Below are 23,929 nucleotides of genomic sequence, written 5' to 3' on the forward strand. Positions count from 1 at the left end.
CCAGCTGGGTCCTGTGCACCCGTACAGGTCGTGTCCCCGCATCTGGAGGGGAAATACTCTCAAAGCAAACGCGGCAAGTTAATGCAGAGCACGGGGGAAAGTAGGGCGCCATTCACTGCACCCCTAAGGCCTTCCAGCGCTGGACAAGCAGCACTGTGGTGCTTCGTCCCAGGTGGTGACTAGGGCTGCTGCCTCGGATTCCCCAAACAGGTACACCCGGAGCAGCTCGCATCCTGGCTTCACAGGCAGAGACGAGAAGAGCGGTGTGCGGCGCCCTCCTCACTCAGAAAGGGGGCGGAGGCTGCGCCCAGACCCTGTAACCCCCGCCCGCGCCCCTCCGCCCTCGCGCCCCGAGCGTGGCATCCTCCGCCCCGCGCCCCCGCTCCACTGGTCGGGCGGCTGCGCCTCGGGAGGGCCTGGCGGAGACCCCGACCCGCGCCAGAAAACGGTCGGAACAGCTAGCTGCCCTTCCCGTCCTCCTTTCCCGCTTTCTTTCTTCTCGGGTTCCATCCACCCGAGTCCTTTTCTCCTCTCCTCTCCCCGCCCCGCGGTGGCTGCGCCGGGTTGACCATCGACGTCGCTAAATACCAGAGCTGAGAGAATCGCGCGCGGAGGCGCTCGCTGGCCCCGCCTCCTGCCGGCCTCCTTTGAGCGCCCCCGGTGGGCTTGGCGGGACTGGCCTCCTCACCCCGGCATCCTCCAGCGACTGCCCGGGGCCCGACTGTTTGGGAAGAGGATGAGCCTGTTGGCGGCGGAGAGGCGCTCTTCTGCCCGCGAAGAGAGCTGGAGAGGAGAGCGGGATGAGAGTTATCCCCGGGCGGTGTCCCCGCAACCAGGGAGATAGTGTAGTTCCGCGGTCCTGGAGGTATGTTCTGGACAGCCCAACGCAGCAACTGCTATGCATTAACTCTTTGCAGATAATACTGAAGAGATGGAGGGACTCGTCTGAGGTTTAAAACCTCAGGCAAATCCTCACCCCCAGGAACCGCCCTGTTCCTCGCTCTTGCTTAAACGGTGGGCCTGAGGGGCTATCTGTGTTTCAACTGACACATGTTTGCTGTTTGGATGGCAGGATCCTGAAGAGAGCCATTCCCTAGCTAGTCAGCGACCGAAGTCTGGACTAGAGGAAGGATCAGCTCTCTAGCTGTATAATGGGAGTGGTTTTGAGAGATTGTGTCAGCTGGCATGGCCATTTCTAGATAGTACACACACTTTTGACTTTGGAGAGAGGAGATACTTCCCCAGAGAGCGACAGACAAATGGAGGGAACAGCAGCCTCCACCGTGTGTGTGTGTGTGTGTGTGTGTGTGTCCTCAGTCGCCTCTGACTCTTTATCACCCCGTGGATTGTCAGGCTTCTCTGTCCATGGCTGCCTCCACCGTGTGTGTGTGTGTGTGTGTGTGTGTGTGTGTGTGTGTGTGTGTCCTCAGTCGCCTCTGACTCTTTATCACCCCGTGGATTGTCAGGCTTCTCTGTCCATGGCTGCCTCCACCGTGTGTGTGTGTGTGTGTGTGTGTGTGTGTGTGTGTGTGTGACAAATGGAGGGAACAGCAGCCTCCACCGTGTGTGTGTGTGTGTGTGTGTGTGTGTGTGTGTGTGTGTGTCCTCAGTCGCCTCTGACTCTTTATCACCCCGTGGATTGTCAGGCTTCTCTGTCCATGGCTGCCTCCACCGTGTGTGTGTGTGTGTGTGTGTGTGTGTGTGTGTGTGTGTGTGTGTGTCCTCAGTCGCCTCTGACTCTTTATCACCCCGTGGATTGTCAGGCTTCTCTGTTCATGGCTGCCTCCACCGTGTGTGTGTGTGTGTGTGTGTGTGTGTGTGTCCTCAGTCGCCCCTGACTCTTTATCACCCCGTGGATTGTCAGGCTTCTCTATCCATGGCTGCCTCCACCGTGTGTGTGTGTGTGTGTGTGTGTGTGTGTGTGTGTGTGTGTGTCCTCAGTCGCCCCTGACTCTTTATCACCCCGTGGATTGTCAGGCTTCTCTATCCATGGCTGCCTCCACCGTGTGTGTGTGTGTGTGTGTGTGTGTCCTCAGTCGCCTCTGACTCTTTATCACCCCGTGGATTGTCAGGCTTCTCTGTCCATGGAATTTTCCAGGCAAGAATACTGGAATGGGTTGCCATTTGGGTTGCCATTTCCTTCTCCAGGGGATCCCTTCCAACCTAGGGATAGAACCCTCATCTCCTGCAGCTCTCTGCATTGGCAGGTGGATTCTTTACCACTGCACCACCTGGAAAGCCCGCATCCACCCTAGTAGAGTCTAGTTTGATAGGACTTCTGTACAGGCCTAAACTCCTGCAGATAACAAAATACAAAAAGTTACTGCCTGAGGGTGCAGCTAGAGATTAAAACACAGCCTTATTATTGCAAATTTTTTCCACAACAGAAGTCAGGTAAGGTTAATAAGTACTTATATATAAAAAATTATGTGGAAAAACTTTTTAGAAGGAACAGAAAATGCTGCAGTTGTTCATTGAAAGCCAGGAGGAATAGAATAATCAGAAAATGTGTCAGGCTTCCTCTGTCCATCCTCCACATGCTGATCACCACACACTCCTGTTTGCATCCTTTCAATCTCACCTCCCAGATAATTGAAAACACTTTAGCACTGAATTAAAAAAAAAAAGCCCTTCCTTCCTGGTCTATTCCCTGCTACCACTCCCTTGTCATTTTTTCTAACTTTCCTTCTTAAACTTTATCCCAGCCTGTGCACGTTTTTCTCTCTCCCTGTAACACAACCCCACTTCTTTCCCAGGTAAACGTCAAGCTCAGATGTCATTTCCCATGCGATGTTTTATTCTGCCATTCCTTCAGTCTAAATGTCCCTTCCATTTAGTCCTATGCCATCCAATACTTCTATTCTAATACCTATTACCCTATATCAGAACTCTTTGTTTTTTTCCCTTTCTTCATCATTAGGCTGAATTCTTTGAGGATAGGGGCTAGGTCTCTTTCCTAAATAATCCTCACAGCACAGTAGGCATTTGGTAAGGTGTGGAATGCATGAATGACATACTTAAAATGGAGAAGTTATCTCATTCCTGAACCTTATCTTAGAGCTTGGGTGTACACCCTTCCAAAATGATGAATCATGGAAAGAATAAAAATGCACTGCATTACTAAGAGACATGAAGCCTTCAAATTTCTAAAATTACAACCAAAGTGGGCAGGTGGGCCCAGCACCATTGTATGAAGATCTTATTCAGTCAGTTCTAGCAAGCTAGGATGGCACAGCTGAGAAAGTATGACAGTGGTACTTGAAGTAAGAAACAATGATAATGTAAGAACGTCCAAGTCTATGGGTTTTTGTGGGTCCTGCCAAGAACATCTTTACACTGTGATATTTCCCTGATGCTAAACTTAGGAACTAAAGAGCCCCTTGATGAGGATGAAAGAAGAAAGTGAAAAAGCTGGCTTAAAACTCAACATTTAGAAAACTAAGATCAAAAACTAGCAAACAAACAAAGATCATGGAATCCGGTTCCATCACTTCATGGCAGATCCATGGGGAAAAAGTGGAAACAGTGACAGATTTTATTTTCTTGGGCTCCAAAATCACTGCAGACAATGACTCCAGTCACGAAATTAAAAGACACTTGCTCCTTGGAAGAAAAGCTATGGCAAATCTAGACAGCATATTCAAAAGCAGAGGCATCACTTTGATGAGGTTAAGAGGAGAAGGGAGTGGCAGAGGATAAGATGGCTGGTTGGCATCACTGACTCAATGGACATGAGTTTGAGCAAACTCCAGGAGATAATGAAGGACAGGGAAGCCTGGAGTCCTGCAGTTATGGGTCACAGAGTAAGACACGACTTAGTGACTGAACAGCAACAAAACATAGTGAGAAGCTTGTCTACTGCCAAAGCCCAAAACCAAGTTCATTGAAGAGAATCCCTGCCTCAAGGTTTCAATTTAGAAAGTCAGAGAATAGTAGAATTGGGTTTTCTAATAGTAAAACCTCTTATTTTCAAGGTCATGCAGTTTATTAGGTGTTAATCCAGAAATTGTTCCAAGCTATACCCCATGGGGCTTCCCCAGCGACTCAGCAGGTAAAGAATCCTCCTGCAATGCAGGAGACACAAGAGAGGGGGTTCGATCCCTGGGTTGGGAAGATCCCCTGGAGGAGGGCATAGCAACCCATGCCACTCCAGTATTCTTGCCTGGAGAATCCCATGGACAGAGGATCCTGGTGGGCTACAGTCCATATGGTCACAAAAGAGTCAGACACGACTGAAGTGACTGAACATATACCCCATAGGTCACTGTGCGGTTTTTGAGGACACGGCCTAGGTGATTTTACTCAGTCATGCACACACACAGCACCTGTCACCATCCTGCCACAGTGGGCACTCAGCTTGCTGAATGAAGGGAGAAATGAATAAATGTGCTCTACCAGAGGGGTGTAGATGAAAGGGGAGGGCACTGTCATTTCTCCAAAGATGGAAAGCTTTAGAATCTGGGGAAAAAATAAATATTTACTTTGAAAATAAACTTATCAAAGTAGAGGCAAAAAACTCTTTTAGATGTCACAAAGATCTATGTTAAGTTGCTAAATCAGCTGTTACTATTTCAGAGGATGATGGAAACTTATCTTCTGAAATGTTGGCTTGTCTGTTTAAGAGGGGTCAAAGCAAAATGGCCCAATCTGGAGTTGCCTAAAACCTGGCCTTCTTACCTGGAAAACTGAGCAAGTTATTTGGCCCAGTTATTTAACAGACGAGTTTTGTCATTTGTAAAATGGGGATGATTATACCACTTGGGTTGTTGAGAGACATTAAATAGTTAAAACACAACCTACGAAGTAATTTGTATCCCATTTTCTGCCACTATTTCCTATTTCTCTAGGTGTCATTTTGCCTTTCACTGTGGCAGGAAACATCTCTGTTTTTTCTCCATCCGCTTCTGTGATTTTTTCCCTCTCACTACCTTTCTGCTTTTTTTTCTTTTTTTTACTATCTCTCTCCCTAATCAAATTCTTCTTTTTTTTTTTTCCTTTGGCCATATGAGGAATGTTAGTTCCCTTACCAAGGATGCATTCCTCTCCCTATGCAGTGGAATCACGGGGTCTTAACCTCCAGATGGCCAGGAAAGTGCCCATTTCTTCTTAACATTCTCATAGTTTTTATCACTCACTTAAAAAATGACTGATGGCTATGAACTTCAGTAAACTCATAGAATAAGAAAGTTAATAATGACTATTAAAACACTATTTTCTTTTCCCCAAACTAATTTCTCATCTCTGCCATGTTTATGTATACTTTTTTTATATTTGAAGATCAGTGAATATGTTCATGCTAATTTAGCTCTGATTTTCTTCACTTAATATAATTATATACTGAAAGGGTCAGGATATGTCCTTCCCGAATATGGCCCTTTGGCATGAGGATTCATTTGAGCTGAATGCAATTAAGAATCAACAGATGCAGAAAGAAGCCTTCTCAGCATTTCCCTTATCTGATTAAAAAACAGAAACTTCTGAGAAATGAGGCTGTTATAAATTCCCTCTTCAGGATGGGCTTATTCCTAGGAGAGAGATAAAAGTAAATATACTGTAAATCTCTCTGGGAGTTTCATGGCCATGAAGACAGAAAAAACCACTTGCATTTCACAAACAAATATTATATCAAACTTTATCTCCAGTTTATTCTCCTAAAAATCCATTTGTCTTTCCTACAGAAACTTACTTGTTCTTTCCATAGAAGCTTTTTCTGCATTTCCCTCCTTCTCCTACTAAGTTAGGTACATAAGCTTCTATCTTTAACCAGTTAGCTACTAGCTACTTCCCTATGAACAAGCCCTTTTTTTCTCTTTTGTCTTTTGTCAGCATAATTCAGAGGTCTGCAGGGACTAAACCTAAGAGGGCAGAGCAAACATTTTCCCTCCCATATGCCATGATCAGTTTAGACTGTAAACTTATTATTAATTTTTAGGACTATTGTTCATATACTACAGTTTGTCACATTCCTCTCTCGTGGGGCACAGTGATTGATTCTGATTTTTATTACTCTTTAAATATATTCTTCCTTTATGACACTTTCCCTTGCCTTCTCTATTTCATAGATATATACAAACATACACATGTGTAATTATGTAAATATATAAAATTTGCTGAATTTGTTGTCTAAATCTTCAGTTTTTGAGTCATCAGGCAGTGCTTCCCTCTTGAGAGAGTCTCTTTATAGAGATGATCAAGGCACCAGTCATAAACTATTGTACCTAGATTTCTTAAACTCTAAATATTTATTAACAACCATACAAACATGGGAGGCAATAAAGAGAGGTGGGGTTGGTTGGTACAGTAAAAATGATTGCTTTGATTTGAGTTTCCTTTTTCTCTCCTAGAGCTTCTGTGCTGCCAGTTCAGTACATAAGTAACATGTATGAAGAGTTTACAAGAAAAATCTGTCAGGATTACTGCTTTTCTGCTGTGGTGTTTGACTTTTAAAATTTAAAATTTTAAAAGCACCATGGAAGCAGATTTGGTGTTTCAAAGTTCTGTCACAAAAGTGATTTTAAGTAATGTTCATAGCCTCTGTTTATGTTATATGGTTTATAATTATGATTATAAGTCTTGGTTAAATGATTACCATGTGAATAGCACCATACTATGGAACTACAAAAGCCTAAGACATGGCCTTTAACTCTGGAGGAGCTTATAACTGGCAAAGTGAGAAACACAAACTATGAGTTCTGAGGTACTTGTACATAGTCATTGAGAGTCTTGATAATAAAAGTATGCAGCATAGGATTTTTGACTCTTTATAAACAATACTGTCTCGAGTTTGCTTCTAAACCTTAAAGAAAATTTGGAGCAACTTTTCCATACCCTGGAACAAAGGAATGGATCATCATAAATTTTCATGGATGCATTCTGGAGAATTCTGAAGACTCCATCATAAACCAACACAGGTTGGAAAACGAAACAAGTTTGGCATAATATCAAAGGTCCTTCCACCATTTTCAAGTAACTGACCTAAGCACTGCTGTCTTTTATAGCCTCTCAGAGCACTGAGGAATGCTTAAAGTCAAGGAAAAAACAAGACTGGCAAAATATTTGCCTGGGGACCATCTTCTCAACCTCCCCACCTCGATAATTTGGATTAGCTTCCTCACTACTCCATGCCATGGATTCTGATTAAAAAAAAATCTTCTCTAGCTGAAGGACTTCATTGTTCTTTGAGTTAGAGGGTGAAGCTGGCTGTTTGAAACCTTTCTCACTTTCCCTATTCCAAACTGTTCAATATCTACTCAAACAAAATTGGGAATTAAACTCTATGTTCATTTAAGGGATATACATATTTTTGAAAGATAAAGGAGGCCTCCAAGAATTAGATAGGATTTTTGCTACAACTCTTCACTTGGACACAATGCTTCCTTTATAAGAAATAAGGGATCATCACTGGTTCTTTGCCTTTGTAAAGAAATAGCTGGGGATTTCACAGAAGTTCCTAGGAATGATTAGTTTATCCCCAGTTGCTTGGAAAATAGGTGATCTGGGACAAGATAATATGCATTGTTAGATAGTGTGCCCAAGTCAATAGAAGGGATTCCATTCAAAAAGCTGCCTTCCCATGTATTTTATCTTATTCAATAATTTTAAACCAAAGGTGTTCAAATCTTATTTCACAGAACCTAGTGAGTCCTTAAACATTTTGTTCTGACTTTTTGTTTGTGGATTGATGGATATCTTTGATTTAGAAAATATACAAATATATTTTTGTGACAATTTGTGAATTGATTAATATATTTTATCAAGTTCCTACTGGTATACTAGGTACAATCCTAGGGACTAAGGCTCTATCAATGAACAAAGCAAATAAAAATTCATAGCCTCATAGAGCTTATATTCTAATGGAATCAGAAATATAGGTATAATAAGTAAGGAAATTCCATAATATGTTAGACGGTAATAAGTGCTATTAACAAAAATAAGATATGGCAGATCAAGAATGCTAGTAGGAGGAATTGCAATTTTTCGTTTGTCAGGGTAGGCCTCATGAGAAGTTACCATTTGAGGAAAAACTTGAAGGAAGTGAAAGAATGAGCTAAATAGATGAATAGGGGAAGGACTGCCCAGAGCAGCTAGGGCATTGGCCAGGAAGTGGGTCAGTGTGTGTATATTTGAGCTATAACAGGTAGATATGTCTCACTATATTGCAATTAGTAAAGGGGAATGTGAGGTCAGAGTAGGGGTGGAAGATACATATTGTAAAGGTGCTTGACTTTTACTCCTAAGAGAAATAGGAAAATAGATGAATACATGGTGGGAAGTATTTAAATAATAGAGATCTGTTCAAAAGAGTGTCTCCACTTCCTAATCCTATACTTCCCAGATATTGCTGCCGTTTGGGGTCATATCTTTCTAAAGGATTTTCTCCGTGATTACATGCATAGATGGGTACAAATAGAAATACACAATTTTGTTTCGTGAGGATATGTATGTGTGTCTCTGTCTACATATGTGCATTTTAACATAAAAACAAGGTCACTCAGTCATGTCTGACTCTTTGCGACCCCATGGACTATATAGAGTCCATGGAATTCTCCAGGCCAGAATACTGGAGTGGGTAGCCATTCCCTTCTCCAGGGGATCTTCCGATCCCAGGTACTGAACCCAGGTCTCCCGCATTGCAGGTGGATTCTTTACCAGCTGAGCCAGCAGGGAAGCCCAGTGAACTTATATTCACTGGGGAGATAGGAGACAGTGGACCTCTGGGCGGGACGCAGTTTCCCAGGTGGTGCAGTGGTAACGAACCCGCCTGCAATGCAGGAGATGCAGGACACGTGGGTTCAATCCCTGGGTCAGGAAGATCTCCTGGAGAAGGAAATGGCAACCCATCCCAGTATTCTTGCCTAGGAAAGCCCATGGAAAGAGGAGTCTGGCAGGCTATAGTCCATGAGGTGACGAAGAGTTAGCCACAAACCACAACCAATTGAGCACACACACAGGGCCAGACATCAGGTGTTTGTCAAGCAGAGTAAAATTCAAGCTTTGTTCTCACCCAGACACTCCAAGGACAAAAGCAGAGCTCTGCTAAAGTAAAGAGATAGCTGCCCACTCCTGAGGTCAAGGAAGACACCCCTGTCTACACATGCACAGGAAGGCTTCTTGGGGGTCTAAAAAGCGAGGGGTCCCCACCCCATAAGTGTGGACATGCATCCATAGCCTCTGCAGTGGGGTCTATCTTAGAAAAATATTGTGCTCCCCAAGGACCTTCTTGGAGAGGGTCCTAGGACGAATCAGATGTGAAGAAAGAAACAAGATGTTTGGTCAAATATCTTGGACAGGAAGGACTGCCCTATGTAAGAGATTTAAATCACCTTCTTACTGTGCTCCTCCTCACTCGGGTTGCCTGTACTCCTCTCCGGGTGTGTATCTCTGCCTAGTTTCTGATTTACTGCACTCCTCGTGAGAGAGGATGCCCATGCCCTTTCTCTCTGGATGTGTATCTCTGCCCTGCTTTTTACATAAATTAACAAACATTTTTTTCAGTGTGCTTTCCCATACATTGTGTTGTATCTCTAATAATAATCTTTGTATGTGTTTTTACAGCTTTTGCCTTCTTGAAACATTCTTGCTTTCAAATCAGGGAAAAGCAAAGGGCCATTTTGCTTCTGACCTCTAGCCCCTGGCAGTCTAGTGGCTAGGATTCCTAGTTTTCATCCAGGTTACCCAGGTTCAGTTCTTGGGCACGGAATTAAGATCTCTCTTCAGAACCACTTACTGCTCTTCCTCCAAGATCAATATGACTTGTATTAATTAGCAACTTGTGTTTTATAATTGACATGTCTTGGAGACCTTTCTTTGTCATGATAGTACACACATTTCTATTTCATTCTTTTTTAACTATTACATAATATTCTATTGTACACATATGCTACATTTTTTTTAACCATACCTTTATTGGTAAGTGTGTGTGTGTGTGTGTGTGTGTGTGTGTGTGTGTGTGTGCGCGCGCGCGCGCTCAGTCGCTTGGTCATGTCTGACTCTTTGTGACCCCATGGTCTGTAGCCCACCAGGCTCCTCTGTCCATGGCATTTTCCCAGCAAAAATTCTGGAATATTTAAGTTCTAATTTTCCTCATTCCTTCTTTCCTTTTCACGTTGAATTACTACTGTCTTAATATTACATTTAATAACATAAAATTATGTGTTGCATGAAACACGGGAGGAAACTTAAAAATTAAATTTGTGTTACCTTCTGTCAGAAAAGCAGTGTTTCCTAAATTAGAATCATTTAGACTTACCTTAATGGAAACAAAGGCTTCATTTACTTCTTCAGCAAGGACTTATGTAATGTTTATTGTTCTGGAATAAATGACAATTAGGAGAGTTTGAGCCCATTATTCTGAGCTCTGCCTCACTGGTGGCTGAGGTGGTAAAGAATCCACCTGCAATGCGGGAGACCCAGGTTCAATCCCTGGGTCGGGAAGATTCCCTGGAGAAGGGAGTGGCAACCCACTCCAGTATCCTTGCCTAGGATATCCCATGGACAGAGGAGCCTGGCAAGTTACAGTCCATGGGGTCGCTAGAGTCAGATACAACTGAGCGACTAACAGTTTGACACTTCAACTTGCTATGAGTTCACTCAATCACCTTAACTTAGTCGACCATGGGCCTTTATCAGTAGGGAGTGAGGATCCATTATCCACAATCTGCACCTTCTTTTCTGGGCACTCTTTTTACCAACTACTTATGTGCAGCCTGCACCAGTGTGATATTTGGCCAACTCTGTTGTTAGCTCATGTTGTGTAAATCTTGACTACCCAACCTTGATGTCAGCGCCTGAAGGACAGGACCATATCTTACATTCATTCTCATGATATTGAACTGATCTCTAGAATCATGGTTATTTAGTTTTAACATATGTTTTCATTATCCTTAAAATTATATTTACCAAGTAAGTTTTAATTGATTCAGAACAAATCTTGGGATAAAATTTCTTTCATCTCTATGGATGTGTTGGCATTTCTTTTAAGTTTATCATGTTGCACTGGTCTGTTTTTTACCCCCAGACTTTGCTTATATACAGACAATTCCACTTGTTAGCTTAATACACACATGCAGGATACAGGTACCTCTGCTTAGGAAAAGTGTGAAAGTGTTAAGTGCTCAGTTGTGTCCAACTCTTTGCAAAACCATGGGCTGTAGCCCACCAGGCTCCTTGTCCAGGGAATTCTCCAGGGAATGGGTTGCCATTCCCTTCTCCAGGAGATCTTCTTGACCGAGGGATTGAACCCAGGTCTTTCACATTGCAGGCAGATTCTTTACCATCTCTTTACCATCTGAACCACCAAGGAAGCCTATGCTTACATCACAGCAAAAGGGTCAACTGTGCAATGACTAAAAAATTACCACACAGAATCGTGGTAATATCATATAAATAATTTTGCACGTTTATGTTTATGATAAAGAATAGGATGAGAGTTGAATCCTCTCTGGTATGTAGTGGGTGTCAGTAAATGCTAGTTCCTCTCCTCTACCTTCAACAGGAAATAATTAGCCTTATTTAAAAGGGAGAACACAGATAAAAGTTCAAATATATCCATATATGACAGAAATTTTATTCCAAGGTTTGTTCTAAACCTTTTTCCTAGCTTGAATAAAGAGTAATCTCACACATATTTCACATGTGTGAAGATTCGTTTTGTATGACTAAAATGCAAATAATTTAAAAGAGCTATCCGTGTTATTCTTGGTGTTTCGTATTTTCTATTGAGGGGAACTTAAAGTGTAACTACTATCATGAGGGAAGAGGGATCCCCTCATTAAAAAGTGATCCTCATATTAAAGAAAAACCCTGGAGGAGTTATTTCTTGATGATTAGAGTTTCTATTTGGGTTGATAACAAAGTTTACAAAATGGATAGTGGTGATAGTTATACAACACTGACAATGTAATTAATGCCACTATATCAAATGCTTAAAAATGGCTAAAATGGCACCTTTTATTTTATATGTATTTAGCCACAGTAAAAATGATAAAAAAGAAATAGAATTTCTTAACAACATCCAGATTTCTTAAACTTTAATTTCATTTCAATAAACATTTATTGACTGCCTGACCTGTGCTTAGGTATGCACCATAGAGAGGAAAATTAGGACTTGATTCCAAAGAAGACTTTTGGCAAGGCTGATTTAGTAATCAGCATTTCAAGTATCTCTTAATATTGTTATGTCAACTCTAAGGAATGCATTATTGTTACCGCCAGTTTATATTGAGAAGGCTTGGATTAAAAAAAAACAAACTTGTCACGGCTCGTAAAGAATGGAGCCAGAAGCTCTTAGTAGATGTCATATTTTGTCACTTGACATGCTTCATGTTTTCAGAATATGAAATGCCTATTTAATACAGCCTTAACTTCCTATTATACTTCTGGGTTAGGAAAGAGAACATTAGAAGGATGGCATGTTCCAAATAAAACTCCTGTCTTCAAATCCCTAGTGGGCTTTTGCAATGAAACCTAACACTGTCTGTGCTTGATTCCTTTCATTTCCTTTCCAAATTAATGTTATCTTCCTGCTTGCACTCTTGCTAGAAGACAGAGCTTGTAAAAGGAGACCCCATTATGTCAGACCTAGCAGAAGACAGGAAGTTTACACAGAGGAAAACTATTTGCTCAGATCGCTTTAGTCCTTATTAAAGTTGCCGTTAGTGTCGGAGATACTGTCGTCGGGATTCTATTGCACAAAAAGAAGGATATCTCTGACACGTGAATTTTTCCTTTTCCCATCTCCTTGCCAGGAACACCAAAAAAGGATCCCAGGCTTGTTAGAACCATTAGGTTGTCAGTTTGAATCCCAGTGATGGAGAAGGAACTGTGGTTAATAATCAGCTAACAGTGGAGAAAAAGGAGTTCAAGGAGATATGAGAACTGGACATTTTCCCAAGACTAGCTTATTTGGAAAGCCTCCATCTTTCTGGTAGTTGCAGGGAGCTGATAAGGTTCCTATCTGATACTTTCTCTTGTGCCTTGAGAGCTGGCAGGAAGGAAAGCTCCTGGACTTTTAATAGATGTGGCTCTTGCTTGAAGTTTCTATGAGAAAGTCGACGAGAGTCAAAATCTTCTCTGTATTCCCACTGCCTCTCTACCAAGGTTCGGGTTGCTTTCCTTTCAACATCACAGATCATAACTAAGGTGAGTTTTCTGTTTTTGTTTTTTTTCAAATGTTCGTACTGAGTGGAGAAAACGTCATTCTTTTTCGGTATGTGCTTTAACGAGTGTGTCATTTTAAAATGGTACTTCTCAAACTTGAATGTGCATATGAACCTGGAGATCTTGTTTAAAAGCAGCAGAATTCAGTGGATCTAGGGTGGCTTGAGATTCTGCTTTTCTGAGAAGTGCCCAGATGACCTCAGTGCTGCTGGTCCATGAAAGAGAGTAATAACAACTTAAAACCGTCTAGGTTTATTGCTTTGTGGGGCAAGGGGTTGGGAGATGTTGGCAGAATAAAGGTGTTTGGCTGAGCACATGATTTGTGTAGAGCGCCTGGAAGGAAAATCAGACACTGTCAGTACCCAGATTGACTTGCTTTGATGGACTAGCTCAGAGTTTTGGGGGTTGTGTTAAATAGTTCCTAAATATGGTAAGCCATGTCACCCTAAGTGAGAGAGAATGTTGGTCTGCTCCTTAGATTGCATGGACCACTTTGAGCAGAGCCAGAAATATTTTTGCAGTTTGGAGAATAGTATTCATATCATGCCTTAACTGGGATAACTAGTGGTCACTTGAATATTTCAACTTTGATTGAAAATTATGCATCTAGAAAAATAACTGATGTCTTCCTCCCCACATTTGGAGGTTAAGGTTGTGAGGCATATGAATCTATGATATGATTTAAAGTCAGTTTGAGTAAGGAATATAATTGATATGTTTTATCATCTTGTGAGAGTGTTCCTCTTTAAATTGAATAGCTCCTTGCCCTAAATGGTATATATTTATCTGAAAGTTGCTTTTAATCCAAAAGTGCCAAGCCAAGAGGGAATAAAATAAATAATAGGAAGTGTGTCTTGCTGAGGGTAGAAAACAGTAATGGGATAAAAACAGGGAAAGAAAGGAAGGTGATGGCCACAGAAGTCAAGTTTGCAAAATGAATAAAAGAAACCCCAGCCTGAAAATAGGATTCTTTTTTTCCACATGCATGGGAGTTTTTCTAGAGTGGTAGCTTGTGTCTTCCTCAGGTAGAGAAATGTGCTTAAGATAGAATAGGCAAATTAAAAATTGTGTTGTTTTAAAGTACATGCTGAAACTATTTGTCATCGAGTCAAGGATAGTCAGTGGAATCAAAGGTCAGTGGCATGAACAGACCTGGTGAGGCCCAGGATGAATCCATTTAAACCATCTCAGACAGAGGGGAATTGCTTCTGTTTGAAATAAGCTTCAAATAACTTTCTTTTCTGTTATGGAGTATAACAGAGGTGTTACATTAAAGTTTAACAACCTATATGGCACAAACACTCACCAGTCAGAACAGTAGCTATGGTAAACAGGCCATGTAATGGCAAACCACTTGGTAGGCAGTAAGAAGTACATGGGGTTGAACATCAGCCTAAGCTAGGTTTTCATGAACTTTTATTGGGGGGAGAAATTGTAAAGCTACAAATGAATTCAGAGACATATAACCTATAACATGTATTCAGAGTTCAGAGACATATATTCCTACCAGCATCTGTCAGCACTTTAGCCCCATTCTCTCCGGTGAGGTCACTTCCCTGTCTTTCCAAGCCCAGAGCAACCTTTCATTCTGGCTGTGTATCTCCTCCAACCTTCACTAAAGAAAGTAGCGTTCTCTTAAGTCATTGTAGGTGACTCAAAAGTCCTGTCCATTCCCTGAGTAGAGGGAAAATGCCTATACTCTTTGGTAAAGAGATACTGCAGAAAATGAAATGATCACCACACTATCCTTCCATACAAAGCATTGTCACATACTTTACCTTGCTTGATTTTTCACAACTATCATGGGGATGTGTCATGTCAAGGGGATTTTTGTTTTTACCTGTCATGGAGGAAAGTGAAGCCCCTGTTAAGCAATTTGTGAGAAGGCACACAGCTGGTTAGTGGGTGTATTGAAATTAAACTCGCTTGTTTGCTCTAAGTTCAGGTTTATCGTGTACATTTTTTCATCTTCCCAAGCATCCTCTCAAGACCTATGACAGCCCTTGTTGTCCTCTACTAGAGTTCATTTGCTTTCCTTGTCAAAATTTGAAACCTGTCGGGAGCCTCCGGGATGCACCCAATCCGTGACAAGGTCACGGGACGAGAGAGGAGCCTGCAAGGCAGCTCTTCCCCTCAGGGCCACCCCGGGGACCCAGTTTGTCCCCTTTCTCTTTCTGTCTTACTGTTACTGTGCTTTCTACTAAATCTTGGAAATGTAATATGTAATAATCAGGCCTCCCCGGAATAGCCCAAGCTGAGGGCATGGCTATGGGCAGAAATAAGGAAAAGGTCACAGGCATAGTTTGGCGTCTTGCTTAGAAGATTATAATGTTCTAGATTAGAAAAGAGTGGAGGCATTTAGATTCAGAAGTAGATGTACTGCTTCAGTTTACTTGCTGTTTGGTCAAGAGGGTTTTCATTGTTGCTATTTCAGTGCTGCTATTTGTCCACTGTTTCCATTCCCTTAATAAACATAGAATATTACTGGTATTTTTGTAGAGTTAGGAAATGTGTTGCATAGGATTTCAATAGAAAATTTATATTAACCAGCCTCACTGCCATTATTTCACTATTAAAATATTAGGCCATTGAGGCAAGAAAACTATGTACGGGTCATTCAAGGAAAAAACCCTGTAATCGAGATTGCTCCAGATGAAGTCATTGGAAAAGACATGAGGGGAGATGTTGACGGAAGTATGAAACCAACATCTGATGTAACATGGGGTGATGGTGAGGGGGAGGCAAGAAAAACAATTCTATATAATCTGAGCTGTTAAAAAATAAACAGAGAGAGCTCTTGCTTTGCAACCAGAGTCTGTGCACTTCTTTCCGCCGATGCCACTCATCCCTTGGGTGTTCCTGGACCCGCTGGGGCTGGACCCCGGCAGAAACCTTTAGGCATTAAAAAGAATCCCGTTTCTACTTGTTTTGTCAAAATTTTTAGTGTGTTTGTCACAACCTTTGTGTCCATTAAAACCTTTAGTCCCCAGGGGTAAACATTTTAGAGGAGAGCCTCTAAACTTCATTTTGACTGAAAATTACCTGGGGTGTTTGCTAAAACTCAGATTTCTGGGTCCTAACTTGAGAGATCTGATTCAGTAGGTCAAGGACCAGGCCTAAGAACTCACATGCCTAATAGCTGCCAGGTGATTTTAATGCTACCATCCAGAGACCTTGCTTTTAGACTGCAGGCATAGCCTCAGTCAGTATCTTAAAATAGCTTATTTATGGTTTAGATTCCACATATGTGATATCATATGGTATTTGTCTTTCTCTTTCTGACTTATTTCACTTAGTATAATAATTGCTAGGTTCATCTGCGTAGCTGCAAATGGCATTATTTCATTCTTTTTTATGGTTGAGTAGTAGTCCATGGCATATATGTACCACATCTACTTTATGTCTTCATCTGGACATTTAGGTTGCTCCCATGTCTTGGCTATTGTGAATAGTGCTGCTAGGGGCGCATGTTTCTTTTTGGATTATAGTTTTGTCTGGATATATGCCTGAGTGTCCGACTCTCTGTGACCCCATAAACTGTAGCCCGCCACGATCCTCTGTCAGTGGGATTTCCCAGACAAGAATACTGGAGTGGGTTACCATTTCCTTCTCCAGCAGATCTTCCTGACCCAGGGATCAAACCCTCACCTCTTACGTCTCTTGCATTGGCAGGCAGGTTCTTTCCCACTAGCGCCACCTGGGAAGCCCCAGTGGTAGGAGCTGTCAAAGAAAATCAGATGATCAAGAGGATATATTAGTAAATGTCAGGAAGCCTCCTTCTCCAGGTATCCCATCAATGGGTCCATATACAGTAGCCATGGCAGCATAGAAGAAGGTGTGAGCAAATAATATTTTCACTTCCCTAAGTGGCTGCTGCTGTTGTTCAGTTGCTAAGTTGTATCTGACTCTGGGTGACCCCGTGGACTGTAGCCCACTGGGCTCCTCTGTTCACGGGATTTTCCAGGCAAGAATACTGGAGTGGGTAGACATTCCCCTCTCCAGAGATCTTCCCAACCTAGGGATCAAACCCAGTTCTTCCACATTGCAGGCAGATTCTTTACTGGCGGGGCCAGCAGGGAAACCCACAGCATGGGGTATATGCCTTAAGCCAGCAGCCAGTAGAGTAGAGAGCCAGAATGTGTGGCTGTGGGGACCACTGAGAGGAATAATTCCTCCATCCACACTGGCTGCCGAGGTGCTTCTCTCACATGCTAGACATACTCCTGCCTCCATTTCCTTTGCCCAAATGCTTTCCTCTGCTCTATTGAAAATTGCAAAACCTTCTTTTGCCTTCTAGAATACCGCTTTGTTTACCATGTGCCTCTCTCCAGGACTTCTCACCTCTAACATACTATACTATATAGATCGAGTTACTGTTTATTATCTGTCTTCTTCCAAGACCAGGGTTCTGTTTCGTTCACTGTTCTATCCTCAGTATCTAAGAGTGTGCCTGAAACATGTCGTTGTTGGTGTCTAATGGCTAAGTCGTATCTGACTCTTTCGTGATTCCATGGACTATAGCCTGCCAGGCTTCTCTGTCCATGGGATTTTGCAGGCAAGAGTACTGGAGTGGATTACCAATTCCTTCTCCAGGGGATCTTTCTGACTAGGGATCAAACCCATGTCTCCTGCATTGGCAGGCAAATTGTTACCACTGAGCCAACTGGGAAGCCTGTGCCTGAAATATAGTAGGTGTTCAATACATATTTCTAGACCAACTACATGAATACCATTAACGTTCTCGGAGAAGAGTAAACAAATGTCTCTAGTGTCTCTAGAGAAGTTCAAGGTAGGCAGAGATCAGCATACTGGAAAAATCACCCATGTGTATACTGATTCACTGAGAGGTAAGACAGAAGTACTGTTGAGACAGCAATAGTGTCTCAGTTCAGTTCAGTTCAGTCACTCAGTCGTGTCCGAGTCTTTGCGACCCCATGAACCACGGCACGCCAGGCCTCCCTGTCCATCACCAACTCCCAGAGTTCACCCAAACCCATGTCCATCGAGTTGGTGATGGCATCCAACCATCTCATCCTCTGTCATCCCCTTCTCCTCCTGCCCTCAATCTTTCCCAGCTTCGGGGTCTTTGCAAATGAGTCAGCTCTTTGCATCAGGTGGCCAAAGTATTGGAGTTTCAGCTTCAACATCAGTCCATCCAATGAACACCCAGGACTGATCTCCTTTAGGATGGACTGGTTGGATCTCCTTGCAGTCCAAGGGACTCTCAAAAGTCTTCTCCAACACCACAGTTCAAAATCATCAATTCTTTGGCGCTCAGCTTTCTTTAGAGTCCAACTCTTACATCCGTACATGACCACTGGAAAAACCATAGCCTTGACTAGACAACCTTTGTTGGGAAAGTAATGTCTCTGCTTTTTAATATGCTATCTAGGTTGGTCATAACTTTCCTTCCAAAGTGTAAGTGTCTTTTAATTTCATGGCTGCATCACCATCTGCAGTGATTTTGGAGCCCAGAAGCATAAAGTCAGCCACTGTTTCCACTGTTTCCCCATCTATTTCCCATGAAGTGATGGGACTGGATGCCATGATCTTAGTGTCATAGTGTCTCAGTTACTGATAAATGGGAAAAGGGGTCACAGAGTCCAAAGATAGCAGCAGTCATGGAAAGTAGCCAGTGATAAAGTCTGGTGACATGAAACTCAAAGCTGAGATTTGGGAGAAATGAGTAGATGATCCACTCTGGGATGTTGACATTTTGCAGTGGTTTCTTCTCTCAAAATAAGCAAGATCAGAATGTGAAATTCTCCATCATAATGTCATGGAAAGCACTTTTACTTCTGTAATGACTTTTTATGCTTTAATCACAAGAGGGCACCAGAGTCTAGCAAAAGATCACTTTTTTCCTTCATCTAAAGCTGCGTGCATGCTCTGTTGCTCATTCGTGTCAGACACTTTGCAACCCCATGAACTATATTATAGCATGCCAGTCTCCTATCCATGGGGATTCTCCAGGCAAGAATACTGGAGTGGGCTGCCATTTCCTACTCCAGGGGATCTTCTCGATCCAGGGATAGAACCTGCACCTCCTGGGTCTCCTGCATTGGCAAGCAGATTCTTCACCACTGAGTCACCTGGGAATACCCTGTCTAAAGCTTTTTGTTGTTGTTCTGTTGCTAAGTCCGACTCTTTGTGACCCTATGGACTGCAGTAGGGCAGGCTCCTCCAACCTTCCCTATCTTCTGGAGTTTGCTCGAACTCATGTCCATTGAGTTGGTGATGCTGATATCTCAACCTCTGTGGCCACCTTCTGCTTTTGTCTTCAGTCTTTACCAGTATCAGGGTCTTTTTTAATAAAGTCAGCTCTTCACATTAAGTGACCTTTAATGGAAGTTTCAGTATCAGTCCTTCCAATGAATATTCATTAAAGAAGGAGTGCAATTAATAATTCAGTTCAGTTCAGTTCAGTTCAGTCGCTCAGTCGTGTCTGACTCTTTGCGACCCCATGAATCGCAGCATGCCAGGCCTCCCTGTCTATCACCAACTCCTGGAGTTTACTCAAACTCATGCCCATCAAGTCGGTGATGCCATCCAGCCATCTCATTCTCTGTCGTCCCCTTCTCCTCCTGCCCCCAATCCCTCCCAGCATCAGGGTCTTTTCCAATGAGTCAACTCTTCGAATGAGGTGGCCAAAGTACTGGAGTTTCAGCTTCAGCATCAGTCCTTCCAATGAACACCCAGGACTGATCTCCTTTAGGATGGACTGTTTGGATCTCCTTTGCAGTCTGCCATATTTGAAAACAGGGACTTTTCCTATGCAAACTGGGACATAAGCCCTGTACAATATGAGCATGACCAATTTAATTATGAGCTAGCTCTACACTAAAGGATCTCATTCCTAAAATCACTACAAATGCTTATGACACATGAACAGATTAGAAAGAAAAGTGAACAAACTTGCTTTTATCTTGAAGCGAAGATCAAAAAAGGCTTTCTGCTGTATCCTACTTCCCTAATTATCTTTAGTGCCTATCCTATTTTTCTCCTTAGTATGATCTTAGTTTGATTATACCCTTAAGTAAGAGAATTATTTTATCCAAAATCGTCTCAGTCATTTGAAAGTGGTCTAAAGTGTTCTCTAAATTCTCACAGTTCTTTCCTGCATATCTCTTATCTTCTAGACTATATATTAATTATTTATATACTTGTGTTACTTATTCTTTTGAACATGACTCACATGCTGAGGATGTGAAAAAAATAGGTTTTGAAAATGGCTCTTTTTTTCCTTCTAGTTTTATTGAGATATAATTGATATAACTTAGCACTGTATAAGTTTTAAGTATATAGCATAATGATTTGGTTTACCTACATCAAGAAGTGATTATCACAATAAGTTTAGTCAGTATCCATCATGTCACTTAAGTAGAAAATTAAAAGAGTCCTCTTACTAGCATAAACTCAAAGTATGGTTGAAAGGAGATTGTGGTGAATAACAAAAGATGCTCCTGTGAGTCTTATCACTCAATAAATTACAAGAGTTTTAGGGGACTTCCCTGGTGGCGGGCCAGTGGTTAAGACTCAACACTTCGAATGCAGAGGACACTGATCAGGGAATTAAGATCCCATGCACCATGCAGTGTAGCCAAAAACTTAAAAAAGTAAAGAGTTTTAGAAGCTGTGTTGAGAACCAAGGGCAAAGACCAAATACGTATTTCTTACTGTATTTCTTATGTCGCTCTTGAAAACATACCATCAGCTTCTACTAGCCAGCCACCATAGAATTTGAGGACGGGGGAAGTTGCCTGAGAAACCAACCATGGGATTAGAGGGTTGAACTTTCAGTCTCAGCCTCCAGGAGGATAGAATGCTGAAAGTTGGGTTAATCAGTAACTATTGACCATTGATTTAATCGATCATGCCTACGTAACAGAACTTCCCTAAAACCCCCTAATTTAAGAGAGAGTTCAGAGAGTTTCAAGGTTGGTGTACACATCAAGGTGCTGAGAGGTGGGGGTGCAGCCAGAGACTGCATGAAACTCTATGCTGCTTCTTCCATCTTGGCCCTATGGATCTCTTCTATTTGGCCGTTCCTTAGTTGTATCCTTTATAGTAAACCAGTAAGTAAACCATTTTCCCAATTTCTGTGAGTTATTCTAGCAAATTATTGCACTTGAGGAGGGATCGTGGGAACACCTGATTTGTGGCTGGAAACCTGGGACTTGCAACTGGTGAACTGGGGTAGTTTTGTAGGATTCTTACCTTGTATTCAGTTCAGTTCAATTCAGTTGCTCAGTGGTGTCCGACTCTTTGTGACCCCATGGACGGCAGCACGCCAGGCCTCCCTGTCCATCACCAACTCCTGGAGTTTACTCAAACTCATGTCCATTGAGTCAGTGATGCCATCCAACCATCTCATCCTCTGTTGTCCCCCTTTCCTCCTACCTTCAATCTTTTCCAGCATCAGGGTCTTTTTTAATGAGCCAGTTCTTCACATCAGGTGATCAAAATATTGGAGGTTTTTTTTTCTTTTCAGTCTTTTCAGCATCAGTCCTTCCAATGAATATTCAGGACTGATCTCCTTTAGGATGGACTGGTTGGATCTCCGTGCAGTCCAAGGGACTCTCAAGAGTTTTCTCTAACACCACAGTTCAAAAGCATCAATTCGTTGGTGCTCAGCTTTCTTTATAGTCCAGTTCTCACCTCCATATATGACTACTGGAAAAACCAAAGCTGTGACTAGACAGATCTTTGTTGGCAAAGTAATGTGTCTGCTTTTTAATATGCTGTCTAGGTTGGTCATAACTTTCGGTCCAAGGAGTAAGTGTCTTTTAGTTTCATGGCTGCAGTCACCATCTGCAATGATTTTCGACCCCCCCCCCGCCCCCCGCCAAATAAAGTATATTGTTTCACCTATCTGCCATGAAGTGACGGAACTGGAGCCATGAATTTAGTTTTTTGAATGTTGAACTTTAAGCGAACCTTTTTCACTCTCCTCTTTCACTTTCATCAAGAGACTCTTTAGTTCTTCTTCACTTTCTGCCATAAGGGTGGTGTCCTCTGCATATCTGAGGTTATTGATATATCGCCCGACAATCTTGATTCCATCTTGTGCTTCATCCAGTCCAGTGTTTCTCATGATGTACTCTGCATATAAGTTAAATAAGCAGGGTGACAATATACAGCCTTGATGTACACCTTTCCCAACTTGGAACCAGTCTGTTGTTCCATGTCCAGTTCTAACTGTTGCTTCCTGACCTGCATAGAGATTTCTCAGGAGGCAGGTTGGGTGGCCTGGTATTCCCATCTCTTTAAGAATATTCCACAATTTGTTGTGATCCTCACAGTCAAAGGCTTTAGAATAGCCAATAAAGGAGAAGTAGATATTTTTCTGGAACTCTCTTGCTTTTTCTATGAGCCAACAGATGCTGGCAATTTGATCTTTGGTTCCTCTGCCTTTTCTAAGTCCAGCTTGAACATCTGGAAGTTCACAGTTCACATACTATTGAAACCTGGCTTGGAGAATTTTGAGCATTACTGAGCTAGCATGTGAGATGAGTGCAATTGTGCGGTAGTTTGAGCATTCTTTGGCATTGCCTTTCTTTGGGATTGGAATGAAAACTGACCTTTTCCAGTCCTGTGGCCACTGCTGAGTTTTCCAAATTTTCTGGCATATTTAGGGGAGCACTTTCACAGCATCATCTTTTAGGATTTGAAATAGCTCAACTGGAATTTCATTACCTTCACTAGCTTTGTTCGTAGTGATGCTTCCTAAAGCCCACTTGACTTCACATTTCAGGATGTCTGACTCTAGGTGAGTGATCACACCATCATGATTATCTGGGTCATGAAGATCTTGTTTATACAGTTCCTTCTATGTATTTTTGCCACCTCTTCTTAATATCTTCTGGTTCTGTTAGGTCCATACCATTTCTGTCCTTTATTGTGCCCATCTTTGCGTGAAATGTTCCCTTGGTATCTCTGATTTTCCTGAAGAGATCTCTAGTATTTCCCATTCTATTGCTTTCCTCGATTTCTTTGCATTGATCCCTGAGGAAGGCTTTCTTATCTCTCCTTGCTTTTCTTTGGAACTCTGCATTCAAATGGGAATATCTTTCCTTTTCTCCTTTTCCTTTTGCTTCTTTTCACAGCTATTTGTAAGGCCTCCTCAGGCAACCATTTTGCCTTTTTTGCATTTCTTTTTCTTGGGGATGATCTTGATCACTGCCTCCTGTACAATGTCACAAATTCTGTCCATAGTTCTTCAGGCCCTCTCTCTACCAGATCTAATCCCTTGAATCTATTCATCATCTCCAGTGTATAATCATAAGGGCTTTGATTTACGTCATACCTGAATGGCCTAGTGGTTTTTCCCTACTTTCTTCAATTTAAGTCTTAATTTTGCAATACGTAATTCACTATCTGAGCCACAGTCGGCTCTTGGTTTTGTTTTTGCTCACTGTATAGAGGTTCTCCATCTTTGACTGCAAAGAATATAATCAGTCTGATTTCGGTATTGACGGTCTGGTGATTTCCATGTGTAGAGTCATCTCTTATGTTCTTGGAAGAGGGTGTTTACCATGAAAAGTGCATTCTCTTGGGTTTATTCATCCAAAATTGTACATAATATGGCCTCCATTTCAGGTATGCAGGGCTGGTTCAACCTTTGAACTGAATTTTTGTAATCTGTCACATTGACAGGCCAAAGGGGGAAAAAAATACGTGATCATATCAAAAGATGATTAAAAAAAATTGCTGAAATGCAATATGGATTCTTGATTAAGGACTCTTATCAAACCAGGAATAGAGGAGGACT

The 23,929-nt window shown here is 42.1% G+C and overlaps 1 protein-coding gene across 3 annotated transcripts in view; it reads left to right on the forward strand.

The window, feature by feature from the left end:
• Positions 1-599: 599 nt before the first annotated feature.
• The window catches only part of ABCG2 (ATP binding cassette subfamily G member 2 (JR blood group)), a 130,248-nt gene continuing 106,918 nt past the window's right edge, over positions 600-23,929 (forward strand). Inside the window, exons 1-2 of one of the 3 annotated variants that reach the window (XM_065907166.1) lie at positions 848-865; positions 12,747-13,140. Coding sequence is in view for 1 of the 3 variants with exons in the window: in XM_065907163.1 (XP_065763235.1) it covers positions 801-865 (65 nt within the window). In the remaining 2 variants the exon portion in view is untranslated. Of the gene's footprint in view, positions 866-12,589; positions 13,141-23,929 lie in introns of those variants that run through there. The other 2 variants (XM_065907163.1, XM_065907165.1) reach the window with 2 other exon arrangements.

Source organism: Muntiacus reevesi, chromosome 16, assembly GCF_963930625.1.
Source record: "Muntiacus reevesi chromosome 16, mMunRee1.1, whole genome shotgun sequence".
NCBI lineage: Eukaryota > Metazoa > Chordata > Mammalia > Artiodactyla > Cervidae > Muntiacus > Muntiacus reevesi.